This window comes from Cetorhinus maximus, chromosome 13 (assembly GCF_964194155.1).
Source record: "Cetorhinus maximus chromosome 13, sCetMax3.hap1.1, whole genome shotgun sequence".
Taxonomy (NCBI): Eukaryota; Metazoa; Chordata; class Chondrichthyes; order Lamniformes; family Cetorhinidae; genus Cetorhinus; species Cetorhinus maximus.
The window spans coordinates 118,462,669-118,478,365 of NC_135891.1; the positions used below are offsets into that span (position 1 = coordinate 118,462,669).

The 15,697-nt window shown below is 48.0% G+C and overlaps 1 protein-coding gene across 9 annotated transcripts in view; it reads right to left on the minus strand.

Moving 5' to 3' along the window:
- LOC144689047 (3',5'-cyclic-AMP phosphodiesterase 4C-like) overlaps positions 1–15,697 on the minus strand; it is a 278,616-nt gene that overhangs the window by 60,687 nt on the left and 202,232 nt on the right. For 2 of the 9 annotated variants that reach the window (XM_078556184.1, XM_078556182.1), the window contains exon 1: positions 6,672–6,826. The exons of 6 other annotated variants lie outside the window; for them this stretch is intronic. In XM_078556184.1, the coding sequence (XP_078412310.1) occupies positions 6,672–6,817 (146 nt within the window). In that variant the 5' untranslated portion in view covers positions 6,818–6,826. Of the gene's footprint in view, positions 1–6,398; positions 6,523–6,671; positions 6,827–15,697 lie in introns of those variants that run through there. One more of the 9 variants, XM_078556185.1, reaches the window with a different exon arrangement.

Here is a 15,697-nt window from a genome sequence, read left to right on the forward strand (position 1 = left end):
GGTTCCTTTTATATTAGCCACTAATCTATTCTCAAACTCTCTCTTTGCCAATTTTATTTCCTTTGTAAAATTGCCTCCGAACTTTCTATATTCAGCTTGGTTCTCAGTTGTATTATAAACCTTCCAATTGTCATTCGCCTTCCTCTTCTGTCTCATTTTAACCTCCACATCTCTCATCATCGAGGCAGCTCAAGCTCTGGATACCCTTTCTTTCCCTCTTTATGGGAACGTGTCTATTCTGTACCTGAACCAGCTCCTCTCAGAGGAATTGTTCAATGACTGCTTTACCCACACTCTGAACCCCTGCCTGTGCCAGTTAGCCTGACATCAGCCATCTGGAAAATGCTGGCTGGGATTTACATGAAAGAAGTCTTAACAATGCACTTAGCACATCACAGTGTGAGGAGACAAAGTCAGCATTGTCTTATGAGAGGGAAATCATGTTTGATAAATTTATTAAGAGCTTTTGAGGATGTAACTTGTAGGTTAGATAAAGGGAAACCAGTAGATGCAGTGTAGCTGGATTTCCAAAAGGTGTTTGATAAGGAGGTTAGAAGAATGAGAAGTGATCTCATTGAAAAATACAAGATGCTGACAGGGCAACAACAAGGTCCAGAGGCTGTTTCCACTGCTTGGCAAAGGTAGAACCTGGGTGTGGCGGGTGGCAGAGTCTCAGGATAAGGGGCCAATCATTTAAGACTGATACAAGGAGAAACTTTTTCACTCAAAGGGCTGTGACCCTTTGGAATTCTCAACCTGAGGGGGCTGTAGATGCTTCATCTTCATCATTGAATATATTTAAGAGAGTTTAATAAGATTTTTGGTCCCCCAGGGAATCCAGCGATATGGGGCTGCAGGTAGGAAAGTGGAACTGAGGCCAAAGATCTGCCATGATCGTATTGAAAGGCAAGGCAAGTTAGAGGGGCTGAAAGGTCCACTGCTGCTACTTCTTAGGTTCTAACTGAGTTAACTGGTGTGGCAGTGACATGTGTTTCAGTTCACCTCAGTGCCTCTGACCTAGGGTTATAGGGTGGTGAGGGGGAGGGGGGTGGAGGGGTGGGCTGGTGTTGGGGGGGGATGGGGTTGAAATAGTCAGACCTCCATTGCTTGATATTCAGAGACTGAACAGGCAGAGACGATGCTCTCCACAGCCAAATAGTTCCCCAGGCAATGGTTGCGCAAGTCTGCGGGTGAAAAATAGCCGCTTGCAAAGAAGCAGAACTTAGATGTTGCCAGAAGGTCACCAACTCCCCAGCAACAGTATCCTGCATCTTCCAGAAAGTTTGAGAGGAAACAGGAGGAAATTAAACTGACTTCAAATCATTTTGAGCAAGTTACAATGGCAGATGTATTTGAAATGTCATAATTCCAATGTTGGGCTGAACTGATCTCTCTTTCTCCCTCCCTCTCCCTCCTTTCTGTGCACGTTTAGAGGGTGGCGATTGACGTCATTACTAACATCTGTCTGTGTGCACACTGTTTCCATGGAAACACACTGACATAGCCTTCCCCAATCGGAACCACCCACAACACAGCATTTCCTCCTTAACCCTCCAGACTGTTAGGCTCTCAGTTTTAACCACTTGCTGCCAAACACTCAGGCAAGGGGGTAATCAGTGCTGCCGAAATCTCCTAACTCTTTCCAATTCATTGAGTCATTCCTGCCTGGACTGACATAGGACAACTCCCTTCCATCCAGATTCCTGAGCCTCCCTTATAATTCAGCTAATTTTCTGCTTCCTCTACACTGTCCCCATCAGACATTCACAGGACAGGTACAGCACGGGGTTAGATACAGAGTAAAGCTCCCTCTACACTGTCCCCATCAAACACTCCCAGGACAGGTACAGCACAGGGTTAGATACAGAGTAAAGCTCCCTCTACACTGTCCCCATCAAACACTCCCAGGACAGGTACAGCACGGGGTTAGATACAGAGTAAAGCTCCCTCTACACTGTCCCCATCAAACACTCCCAGGACAGGTACAGCACGGGGTTAGGTACAGAGTAAAGCTCCCCCTACACTGTCCCCATCAAACACTCCCAGGACAGGTACAGCATGGGGTTAGATACAGAGTAAAGCTCCCTCTACACTGTCCCCATCAAACACTCCCAGGGCAAGCATAGCATGGATTAGCTATGGAATAAAACACTCTTTACACCAGCTGTCCTTTGGCCTCTTTGAACTAGACTGGAGGTCAGTTGTAAATTATAGGATAGTTGTATCCCGTATCCATGAAGGTATTTGCTGTGAATGCCGCAACACATTTGATAAAGATGTTTCAAATTATCAGTGGGTGGGACAGAGTAGATGGAAACTGGCTGACAGAAGGCTCTGGAACAAAAGAACATTGACATATAGCGTTATATAACATGCAAAGCAGAGAAACAGGCCATTCAGCCCATCTGCTCCATGCTAGTGTTTGTGCTTACTCCCACCCATCTGTGTGAACCTGTACCTCTAGATCCCTCGACTCCTCTATCTCATTCAAACTCCAGGGGATATGGAGCCTCCTTATTCTTCCCACCAAAATGAATCACCTCATACTTATTTATGTTGCAATTTATTTGCTATTTATACTCCCATTCTGCAAGTTTATTAATGTTTTCCTGTATTTTGTTGCATTCTTCCCCAATGTCAACAATTTTATGTCACCTGCAAATCTTGAAATTGTACTTCTAACTGCCGTGTCCAAATCATTAATGTAAATAATGAGGATTAGTGATCCAGCTCCGATCACTGTGGAATATCTCTTCCCATCATCAGTCTGAGTAACTACCTTTAATACCTATTCTGTACTTCCTGTTTTGTTGTCAACTTGTTGTCCATTCTGCTACATGTTGCCTGACTCCATATGCTCTGGCTTTGGTCATATGCAGCACCGGAGGCCTTTTGAAAATCCAAATACATTATATCTACATTACCCTTATCTATCTTCTCTGCTGTTTCTTCAAAGAATTAAATAGGTTGGTAAAACATGACCTGCTGTCCTCAAGACATGCTTTATGTCAAATAACTATTTTTAATCCACTAACTGAAAATTGAACTTTTTTTTTTAAAAACACAGACTGAAGATGACTTGGGATCACAGCCAAATATGGCTATCCCAATTTGCATTACTATACATTGCACATTCCAGTTCATTGGAATGGAGATGGTCTGTCTGCAAAATCCAAAGACAATGACTTCAGGAGACTGTGAAGGACTCATATCTCCTGTCTCATTAGCAAGGCATCAAAGGCAATCACCTAAGACATTCAATCTCGGAGACAGACCATAAAGGCTAATCACCTGGACAACAGGACCCTGACTAAGATAACTTTCCAGACATGAGCTAATCAAGTTACCCTTGGAATCCACAGACAATGACCTTCCAGGTGAAGCAGCAACTTACTTGCGCTCCTTTCAATTTAATCTACAGTGTTCACTGCTCCCAATGCAGTCTCCTCTACATTGGAGAGACTAAATGCAGGCTGGGTGACCGCTTTGTCGAACACCTTCACTCAATCCACAAACATGACCCAGACCTTCCTGTCACTTACCATTTCAATTCACCATCTTGCTCTCATGCTCACATTTCTGTCCTCGGCCTGCTGAAGTGTTCCAGTGAAGCCCAAACCAAGCTGGAGAAACAGCACCTCATCGTCTCATTAGGCACTTTACAGCCTTCTGGACTTAACATTTAGTTTAACAACTACAGTCCATGAACATTGTCCTCCATTTTAAATTTTTCCCCCAAAGTACCAGTTTGTATCTTGTTCTCATATTTTTGCTTTCAGACAGAGCTGACTTCTTTCTCTGCTATTAATACATTCTGCTATTTTACTTTCAGGCAGTGCTGATTGACCTTTATTCTGCTTTTAACACCTACTCTTGACCAAAGGTCTAGACTTTACTACTATCATCACCACTCCCTTTGTCTTGTGTTCCATGACATCTTTGGCACTTAATTTCTCCTGCCCTCCAACCTGTCGCTGGTTTTCTATTTGGCTCTACCTGCCCCTCCCCTCCCCCCGCCTTTTCAACAGCATAAAACCCATCACATTTCTACCTCTCTCTAGTACCGAGGAAGATTCACATTTGACTCGAAACATGTCTCTCTGCGCAGCTGCTGCCAGACCTGCTGAGTTTTCCCAGCATTTTCAGCCTAATAAGCTGGCTACATCTTTAAGCCTGAGACATGGGTTCATCGAATTGACCCCGAAGCCAGCCAAGTCACCAAACTACAGACACTACATTCCTTTTTACCTTTTATGGACTCGAATTTGGCCAACTTTTCCCTCCCCACTCTGTAACCTGTATGCGTGTGCAAGAACTTCAAGTATGTGTGTACGCGAAAGTCGTGCATAGTTTATTATTTTACTTTGATCGGTTTAAGTATAATAAAGCTAACCTCTTTCTTTAGTAAACTTGAGAAAACCTGTCCAATTGGTTCTTTTATGATCACAGCGGGTAAACAGTTGAGTATTCACTAAGGTGGCAAGTAGTCCCACGCGGAGAGGGAACAGACCCCTCTTCAACCCCTTCTCACCGGGTTTCAGTACCTTCCCTTTTGAAATCATGCTGACCACTCTCTATTGTGTTTTTAACTTCTCAATGTTTCTCTATCACATCTTTGTGTAAAGATTCCATAATCTTGCCTCGCATCTGATGTTAAACTAAATGCTCTATACTTCCATGGATTTTTCTATTTTCTAGTTCCCCAGTCCTCAGGCACAATCCCTTTCTCTAAATGATTTTCTTTTATATTTATGTAATAATGTCCCTGCCTTCTCTTCCCTAACTTCTGTCAATATGCACAGATACAGCCCATCTAATCCAGGGGTTTTATCCTTGCTAAGTTTGACTACAAAGTTATAAGTTTGATTCTTTTATAAAATAAAGTAAAGCAACTTCAGATTAAACGTTAAGAGATTTGGGGCAGAGAGCAGGAGAAATCATTTTCACACAGAAGGGCTGTGGAACTCAGGAGTGGAGAGAGGGAAGGGGAGGAGGAGGGTGGGGAAGGGGAGGAGGAGGGTGGGGAAGGGGAGGAGGAGGGTGGGGAAGGGGAGGAGGAGGGTGGGGAAGGGGAGGAGGAGGGTGGGGAAGGGGAGGAGGAGGGTGGGGAAGGGGAGGAGGAGGGTGGGGAAGGGGAGGAGGAGGAGGGTGGGGAAGGGGAGGAGGAGGGTGGGGAAGGGGAGGAGGAGGGTGGGGAAGGGGAGGAGGAGGGTGGGGAAGGGGAGGAGGAGGGTGGGGAAGGGGAGGAGGAGGGTGGGGAAGGGGAGGAGGAGGGTGGGGAAGGGGAGGAGGAGGGTGGGGAAGGGGAGGAGGAGGGTGGGGAAGGGGAGGAGGAGGGTGGGGAAGGGGAGGAGGAGGGTGGGGAAGGGGAGGAGGAGGGTGGGGAAGGGGAGGAGGAGGGTGGGGAAGGGGAGGAGGAGGGTGGGGAAGGTGGAAGGGGAAAGGAGAGGGGGAAAGGTGGAAGGGGAAGGGAGAGGGGGAGGGGTGGAGTCGAGGTGTTGAGAAGAGAGAACAAGGGGGAAGAGGGAGGGGAAAGGGATTGAGGGGAGGGAGGGCAGAGAAAGGGAGGGAGGGTGGGTGAGGTGGGAATGGGAGAGGACAGCAGCCTGAAAGCTACAACACCAATAATCTGTACAATGTCCCTATGTATCACACAAAGCGAACAACTGATGCTGAGAGGAACAAGGAGACATTAGGAACTAGAATTGATCTCTGAACTAGGGCGGGAAAAACCAGCCGGGATTTCTGCGCTCCCCGGGTGCCCTGGCAGGAAACGGAAAGGGAAAGGTGGGGCCGAGCTGTGATGCTCTCCACAGTGGAATATCTCGCGGTGTATGGCCCTGGATTAAGAATGATCACTTAGGGGCAGTCTAGTGGATACTGAAGGATCCCTATACTCCAGGGAGAGGTGACATGCTGCCACGAGGTTGGAAACCAGTGTGACAACAGGGCAGTCGAGGGGTGGCCTGCAGAGATGGACAGATTGGAAGAGAGTGATGTTACAGAAATAGAGCCAGCCATGTTATCCGAGTTTCTTTGTGAGGTGCTGAATGAGATCACTGGCTGGGTTTCAAAATGATGTCTTATGATGTTATCAGAACAAATGAAAAAATGCTGTTCAGAAATTCCCACCTTCAGCTCCCATCACTCATCCCCCCGGCCTCTAAGTCTCACTTTCCTTTTCCTCTCCGAGCCCCGTTCCTCACCCACCCCTCAACCCCAATGAAATGTTTAACTGAGACCCACATTTGCCCCTGTGAGGGTGGCAGGGGGCATGGGTGGGCGGTGGTGGGAATGTAAAAGATCCCATTGCACTATTTCGAAGGAGGGCAGGGGTGTTTATCCCAGTGTCCCAGCCAATAATTATCCCTCAAATCAACATCATTAAAACAGATTACCTTGTTGCTTACACCTCGCTGTTTGTGGGATCCTGCTGTGCACAAATTGGCTATGGCGTTTTGTACATTAGAACGCTGGCTATGCTTCAAGAAAGTGCTTCACTGACTGCAAAGCACTTCTGGGACGTCCCGCGATCATGAAAGGTGCTATAAAAATGCAAGTCAGCCTGTGATTCAGTTCACCCGCCCCCCCCCTCAGCACCCTCTCCCCCCTCATCGCACAGAGAGAGGAGAGGAGAGAGGAAAGAGAAAGCAATCAGCGCTGGCACGTACCGTCTCCGCTTCTGCACGATATCGATGGGCCGGTTGACGGCGAAGGGTGATCCGCTGCCATTGCCCAGCCTGACTGTTTTCTCCACTGTCGGCAGGAACCCACAGCTGCTGGGCAGACTCATGCTGGTTCCTCGTTCTGACCCCATCCCTCCCCCCACCCCCCCCCCTTCCCCACCACAGCTGGAAGTTTTTAAACTAAACGTGGGCCACGAGTGATGTCAAGAAGCCACAGCACTTCCTGCAACTCAGCCCCATTGCTGTAAATAAGAAGTGCTCGCTTTTTCTTATGGAAGACCTCAAAAACTTTTTTAAAAAAGTCGATTCGATCCAATCCCTTTCCTCCTTGCTGTGTGCCGAGGTGGTGAGACCTGCTTCCTACTCTCTGCTTAGCCTCACTCACCCCCCCACCTCCCGTTCCCTCCTCACTAACAGTTACTTGTTACAGTGAGGGACTAGGATCTAGCCACCAGAGTTTCTCTGTGGCAGGAGCCACTCACCGTTGGGCTCTGTCAGTTAGCATGGTGCGTCATTGCCATAAGCAGAGTGGGTGTAATCTCTCAGTTAACCCCTCTGGCTCATATCACTCTGATAAGCAGTGTCCTGCTCCTCTCACTTCCCCACTGAGTGGGGATTGGGCCCGAGGGTCACCTTCTCGCTCTTTAGAATGAACACCACCACCCCCCCCTTACCCCAGGCGCTGTATCTTTATGCAAGTGTCTGATCTTCCTCTGTTTGATCAACAGTTTAACTCCTAATGGGTCCCAGATGTCAGTGTCCTGCTCCTCTCTGGTGTCCTCCACATTCACACATCTCACAGTGTCTCTCTCTCTCTCTCTCCCTCTGCTGGTTAGAAAATGTTCCCTCTGTCGGATCACAGTCACTCATAGCTTTTAAATACACACTCGCCCACTCACGCGCAGAGAGGCACAGAGACATGCAAATAGGCACACACGCCAAGAGAATCCAATGATAAGTTGGGGAGGCAGAAATCACCTTGTGAGTAGTGTAACCACTAAAAATATTACTGGGGCCTGAGCAATCCCCTAGGTCTAGTTTTGATCACCCATTTACCAAATTACCTTAAATCTGTGTCCTCGTGTTACCAAAGCGGTTGCCATTGGAAACAGTTTCTCCCTGTTTATCAAAATGCTTCATGATTTTAAACACCGCCACTAAAACTTTCCCTTAACATTCTCTGCTCCAAGGTGTGACCTAACCTCTCCAGTCTCTCCACACAACCAAATGTTTAATCAAAGTTGTCTTCATTGCAAACTCCCTCTTCAAAACAGGCCCTGGTGTAAGAGCAGAGAGACTGGTGACTAATGGGTCAACAAAACTCCTGGCTGCAGATTCAAAGCACTCAACGAGAGGAAATTTATTTCCGGCATGGCAAGAATGAAAATATTTAAGTATTGTAGGCTTGTCTAAGAGTGATGGAGTTCGAGGTCATTCAGGGGTGATGTCAGGAAGCACATCTTCACACACAGGGGGGCTCTCTCCCCACAAAAAGCTGTTGAGGCCGGGGTCAATCAAAAATTTCAAAACAGTCGGATTTTTTGCTGGGTAAGGGTATTAAGGTGAGTGAATGGAGTTAAGGTACTGATCAGCCATGATCGAACTGAATGGCGGGTCTGGCTCAAGGTGCTGAATGGCCTCCTCCTGATCCTACATTTATCCGTGTGTTCAAATTGTGCCCTGGCCCCCCCACCACCCTTCCCTACCTCCGAAACCTTCTCCAGCTGTACAATCCTCCAAGATCTCTGTGCTAGTCCAATTTTAGCCTCTTGTCCATTCCCTACTTCTATCACCCACCATTGGCGGCCGTGCCTTCAGCTGCCTGGGCACCTAAGCTCTGGAATTCCCTCCCTAAATCTCTCTATTTCTTTCTGTCTTCCTTAAGAATCTCCTTAAGACCTGAGCCCTATGACCAAGCTTTTGGCCAAAAATCTCAAGTGACTCAGTGTCAACCTTGTGTGCGGCCTTCGCATTTTTCATGGAACCTCATCCACGGGCGGGTGAGGTTTCCTGAAGGGTTTATTAATTAAATCCATTTTTTCATTAATGTTCCTTGACATGTCTTAAAATATTTTCTTTTCGTTCTTTAAATTTTTAAACCTTAAACTAATCTCCCTGAGGCAGCTCTGTGCCTCAGGGAGATTTCTGCCCCCTTTTCGCAGGCATGTGTGAAAGAGCACAGGCCCCGACTCAGGGAACCCCCCCTCCCGGGAACCCCCCCGCCTGCACAGGGAGCGCTCAGCACTTACCGGGGTCCGCGTCATGCTGGCCCACCCACGATCGGGTTCGTGCCTGCTCCTGTCCAGCCCACACAACCACCCCCCTCCCTCCAACGGGGAGAGGGGGGGGAAATTCTCCCTCTGGTTCCACAATGAGCTGGTGAGGTCAGATAAATGGATTAGGATAAATGGATTAGTCTGGGATAAAATCAGGCAGGACATGTTGCAAAGATGTGCTGGTCACCGTGACCAACTTTGCCACCCAGGTGCCTTGGCAGAGTTGGGCAAGGGAGGGACAGAGCAAGGGGCAGCAGGTATGGTGAGACCCCAAGCTGAATCTGGCCTCCCCCTCCCCCACCCCCCCACCTCCCCCACCCCACCCCCAGAGTGAAAATTCTGTCAATCAGGGGAGATGGTGGCGTCGTGGGGAAATTCACTGGACTTGGAATCCAGAGGCCCAGGCTAATGCTCTGGGGGGACATGGGTTCAAATCCCACCACAGCAGCTGGTGGAATTTGAATTCAGTTAATAAATCTGGAATAGAAAGCTGATCTCAGTAATGGAGACTATGAAACTTTCATCGATTGTCATAAAAAACTCATCTGGTTCTTTAATGCCCTTTAGGGAAGGAAATCTACTGTCCTTAAGTCTGGGCTACAGCAATGTTGACTCTTAACTGCCCTCTGAAATGGCCTAGCAAGCCGCTCAGTTCAAGGGGCAATTAGGGATGGGCAACAAATGCTGGCCTTGCCAGGGGCGCACATATCCCATGAAAGAATGAAAAAAATCAGCCAATCAGCTGTCTGCCTGCGTCCCCAATCTGTTCACCAGGATGAAGCTAACTTGGTGTCTCTCCAAAGCTGAAACTGTGCAATGTCTTCCTCATTTTGACACTTATTTATTTTCCCAAAGTGTGGCTTCAGCACTTGAGAATTTTCCAGAGAGTTGGAGGGCCAGACTCCCATACAAAGACATTCCTTCTCTGTCTACAGTTCCACTTAAAGTAAATCGTTTACTGTGGAAGGGTCTGACCTCATTAACTCGAGCTGCTGTTTACTGTGCTGGCTGCCTTCACACTGAACCACGGGGACCTTCTCAGCCCCTCAGCCCCCCCGCCCGCACACCCCCGACAGCCCCCCCAACCACACCCCCACCTCCCACAACCCCCCCAACACCCCACATCCCAATGACTTTATCAAGAGATGAGATCCACAGGCATTGATTCCTGACCCCTCACACATTGTCCATTCTTCACACTCTCAAATAAAAAGCGCAACGTGCATTTCTCTAGTGCCTTTCACCACTCCAGAACATATCAAAGCAATTTACGGCCAGCGAGGTTCCTTTTGAAGTGTAGTCACTGTTGTGACGTAGGAAAGGGGGCAACGAATGTGTGTGCAGCAAGATTCCACAAACATGATAGTGGCCAGGTAATCAGTTTTAATGATCTTTGTTGAGGGATAAACATTGGCCCCAGGACACTGGGGAGAACTCCCCTGCTCTTCTTCCAAATAGTGGCTTTGGGATTTATTTTTCCACCCGAGGGCAGGTGAAGTCTCTGTTTGAAGCATTATTGGTGTTAGAAGATCAAGGGTTCAACCCTCCGCCCCCATCCCCACTCCAGACACTCATGAGCATAATCCAGGCTGGCACACTTGGTGCAGTACTGAGGGAGCGCTGCACTGAGGGAGCGCTGTACTGAGGGAGCGCTGCACTGCCTGTCTTTCAGGTGAGGTGTCAAATCGAGGCCCCTTCTGCCCTCTCGGGTGGACGCAAAAGATCCCGCAGTACTATTTGAAAAACAGCAGAGAGTGCACCCAGATTACCCGACTATTATTCCTGTTTGTTGGGGGGGGGTCTTGCTGTGTTTAAATTAACCACCTTGCTTCCAATAGTGAAGAAAACCCACTTCCTAGGCTGTAAAGGGTTGAGGTGTCCTGAGGTGCTAAGGCACTCTATAAATATAAGTTGTTGTTGTTGTCGGATGGAGCAGGGAGCCACATTCCCTTTCTTTGGAGACTCTGCAGGGATTGTGACGCTGATGTTTGGGCCAAAGAGGGAAGTGCAGAAGGCGAACGGAGAGAAGGGGGAAATGGCAGATCGGAGAGAAACACACATCCGCCCATCACTGCCTGAGGAGTGACAGAAGCTTCCTGCTGAAGACCACACAAACAGCTGCCAGCCACTGCCTCCTCCAGACCCACTCATGGTTTCCCACATTCAGATTTCATCGCCAGGGACCACATGAAATCCTGCGACACGTGCGATTGGCTGAGTTCCAGGCCAAGGTCCCTCTGGGACTTGAACTCTTCCCATTCCTGCCCTTTGGCCCTGACCCTGTGATGTCATTCCACAAGGTGTTGGCTGTGCTCAGCCTCTCACATTCAAAGTCAAACTCCGGCACGTGCTCATTCCTTCATTGCATTTCAACAACTTTGCAGAACCGTAAACCGATTGGTTCAAATAGTGCAGACAGTACAGTGCATCTCCTAGGCAACGGCTGCAGGCTGCCATGTTTAATTGGTTACCTTGGAAACAAAGATGGTTTTGTTGCTTCTGTTTTGCTTCATTTTCTTTCCAAATTTATTTCCTTGTTCTCCCCGGGGTTGGATTTCTTCCCCTTTTATGTTCTCTGTATAAAGGCTAACGTTCCACGCATTTTTCGGATGATTTCATTCAATGGGAGGCAGGGCTGCTGCGGCCTCCCCTACCGGTGCTGGTGAGAGGCGTAACATTAGTGAAGGACCAGGGCTGTCTCTGCCAACTCTCGCCAAACAAAGAGCTTCCATTATCTAACCCCTTTCACCCCCTCAGGACGTCTCAAAGCAGCTCGCAGCCAATGGAGTACTTTTTGAGGTTCAGCCACGGTTGCAATGTCGGCAACGGAGCAGGCCAATTCTACGCACAGCAAGATCCAACAAACAGCAATGCAACAATGGCCAGATAATGTGTTTTTGCGATGTTGGATGAGGGATAAACATTGGCCAGGGCAATTGGCGCGGGGGTGGGGGGAGAGCTCCACTGCTCTTCTTCAATATAGTGCCACGGCATCTTCTCCATTCACCTGAGGGAGCAGATGGGACCTCATTTTATAGCCTCTTAGCTGACAAATGGTGCCTCTGACAGTGCAGCACTCCCTCAGTACTGCACTGGGAGTGTAGCCTGGATTAGGGGCTCAAGGCCTGAGCAGGACTAGAACTGACAACCTTCAGACCCTGAGCTCTGGTTAATACCCACGTCCCCAGCTTGCCCCTTAGTCATGGCCACACGGGATTAACCTTTTCTACTCAACTCACCGCCTCCCGCATCTCTATGAGGTCCCCTTCTCATTCATTTCCTTTAAAAATGCTGCTTTTCAAGAACTCAGCCCCTCAGATAACAGGGAGCGTCCCTTTCCCTCTTTCCCAGGCTGCGTATGAGATCTGGATATCAATCGGGCTGTGAGATATATTATCACTCTTTTCCCATGCGATTCTCTGTCAGCAGCGAGTAGTTGGATTAGTAACACTCCAGTATTTACACCTGGGTATGGAATTAGGAGCAGTTCCGGGTGTTGGAGCTCATTTACACTCCGAGCAGAGTCCAGGTTGTGAGGGTTTGAGCCAAGGTTCCTCCTGTCGGCTCAGGTGGTTGTTAAAGATCCTTTGACACGATTTTGAAGACGAGCAGGGGAGTTCTTCCCGGATATCTTTGTACCCGGGGTGGGAGTGGCACTGACACACCAGAGTCATACCACAGCTAAAAGAGTTTGAAATAATGTGGACAGGTTGCACACCCTGGTTAGTGGTTTGTACACCTTTGAGTTTAGATAAGGGGCGTGGGGGGGCTGGGTTTCTGGCGAAGTAATTTAGATTTAGAGAGTTGATATAGAAAAATAGGTTCCTCTTAGGTGGGGGTGGGGTGGAGTCCAGAACAGAAGGGTACAACCTTAAAAATTAGAGGGTTCAGGAGTGATGAGGGGAAGCACTTCCTCACACAAAGGGGAGTGGAAATCTGGAGCTCCCTCCCCAAAAAAGATTGTGGATGCCGGGGGGTGGGGGGGATCAATTGGAAGTTTCAAAATGTAGGTTTATAGATTTTTGTTGGATAAGAGGATTAGGAATTGGGTGGGTAGACAGAGTTAAAATACAGATCAGCCATGAATGGCGGGAACATGCTCAAGGGGCTGAATGGCCTCCTCCCGTTCCAGAGTATGAAGAATTCCTTCCTCAATCAACGTCACCCGAAGCCCCGTCAAATTGCTATTTGAGGGATCTTGCTGTACTTCAAAATGTCTGCACTAAGCTGACAATCATTGTGGTTCAATGTGATTCACTGTACACAAAGTATCTTAAATTAAGGTTTGTCTGTCGATGGAGAGGAAGCAATGCAAGCAGCCAACACAGGGTGGCAGCAGAGGATCATGTGCCACACGATCCTCAGCTCCACTGTTTCATATGCAAGGAAAGGTGCTAAGTTGCATTTCTGCAGCACCTTTCACGTCCTCTGGGCATCCCAAAGTGCTTTCCAGCCCATGAAGCCCTTTCAAATTATGGTCACGCTTGAAGGAACTCCTGTCATCAAACTTAAAGGAGCTGGTTTTACTGCTGAATCATTTTACACAGAACTTACAGCACAGTGAGAGGTCATTGAGCCCAACAGATCTATGCTAGCATTAGTGCTGCTCACTGACCTCCTCCCTTCTCCCCCTCCCCTTTACCTCATTTATCAGTGTCTCTTTCTATCTTTAAAATCAGATTTTTAGATCAAATATAGTGTGATTTCTGGAAACTTAAATGCAGGAGCACAAACAACTTGCATTTACATAGCACCCCTAACATGGTGAAATATCCCCAGGTGATTCACAGGAGCCATTACCAAAACAAAATTCAACATCAAGGCAAGGAGCACCGAGTCAAAAAATACTTGCACGTTGTTTAAAGCTGCGAGGAGCAGTGATGAAACTTTACTGTGTGAAACAGGCATTCCTCCTGTACCTGTAATCACACTTCGTTCAACATGACATCTCACCTCACAGCTACACAGCATATCTGAGCCAGGGTTGGGATGGAGGCATCATGGGAGGGGCTGAAAGTACTGTCAAAGCTTTAAAGCCTGTTTCTGCATTTCTAAACACACCAATTATGTTCTCAGGCAGTCCCAAAGCGCTTTACAGCCATTGGGGTGTGAAAACAATCAGAGCAGGGAAGGTTAAGAGGAGATTTAATTGAGGCGTTCAGAATTATGAGGAGCTTTGGTAGAGTCAATAAGGAGAAACTGTTTCCATTGGTAGGAGGGTCAGTGACCAGAGGGACACAGATTTATGATAATTGCAAAAGAACCAGAGGGGGAGATGAGCAGAACTGCTTTTTTTCAAACACAATGATTTGTTATTTGGAACGTGCTGTCTGAAAGGCCAATGGAAGCAGATTCAATAGTAACTTTTAGAGAATTGGATAAATACTTGAAAAGGGAAAAATTGCAGGGCCAGGGGGAAAGAACAAGAGCATGAGACTAATCGAACAGCTCTAGCAAATGGGCTGAATGGCCTCCCCTCCTGTGCTGTAAGGTGACTATGGACGCTACAAATGTATTTTTTATTTGTTCACGGGATGTGGGGATCACCGGCTAGGCCAGCATTCATCGCCCATCCTTAATTGCCCTCGAGAAGGTGATGGCGAGCTGCCTTCTTGAACCGGTTATTTTTAAGTCAGCAAACTCAGCAACAATTTTGTGCACAGCAAGATTCCACAAAGAGCAGCGTGAAAGGTAATCGGATGTGGACTGAAGGAGAAATGTTGGCCACGACACTGAGGGAAACTCCCCTGCGTGTCTCGCACTAACGCCGTGAGCCATGCAGCATCCACCGGAGCAAAATGGCCGGGGCTTCGCTTACACATCCCACCTGAAGCACGGTACCTCCAACAATGCAGCACCCCCAATACCGCTGCACACTGCACAGCAAAACCGCAGCATATAGTAAGCGTCAGTTGTGGCTCAGTGGGGAACACGCTCAACTTTGACTCAAAAGTTGTGGGCTCATGCCCCACTCCAGAGACTTGAGCGCATCCTCCAGGCTGACAGTTGGGTATGCTGCACTGTCGGTGGTTAGGGTTTCCAACCCTCCAGGATTGACCTGGAGTCCCCAGAATTGAAGATCAATCTCCAGAACACTGCTGTGTACAACCCTGGAAAAAAAATCATGGGGACATTTAAAAAGATTGGTTTTTTTTTTGTCATTTTCTTTGAAGATCTCTTTACCAGATATAAAAATATTGAAAATTGGGTGGGGGGGGGGGAGAAAAAAAAGACCATTTGCCTGACAGTCAAGCATCGCCCAATTGGGTAATGAGTCTTCTTGCTTTCCAATTGGTGTAGGAAGACAGTATGTCACGAGGATGGATGTCTTGGCCGACTGCTGGCTGGAGTGTGGGGACAAGTCATGTGATGAAACCTCGAGGAATACATTTAACCACAGTTGGCAGCCCCATGGGTGGTGCTTTTAGACGAGATGTTAAACCGAGACCCCATCTGCCCTCTCAGATGGCTGTAAAAGATCCCGTGACACTCATGTAAGAAAGGCAGGGGAGTTCTCCCTGGTGATGAAAGCAAAATACTGCGGATGCTGGAAATCTGAAATAAAAACAGAAAATGCTGGAAAAACTCAGCAGGTCTGGCAGCGTCTGTGGAGAGAGAAACAGAGCTAACGTTGAGTCTTCAGAGCTCTGAAGAAGAGTCACACGGACTCGAAACGTTAACTCTGTTTCTCTCTCCACAGATGCTGCCAGACCTGCTGAGTTTTTCCAGCATTTT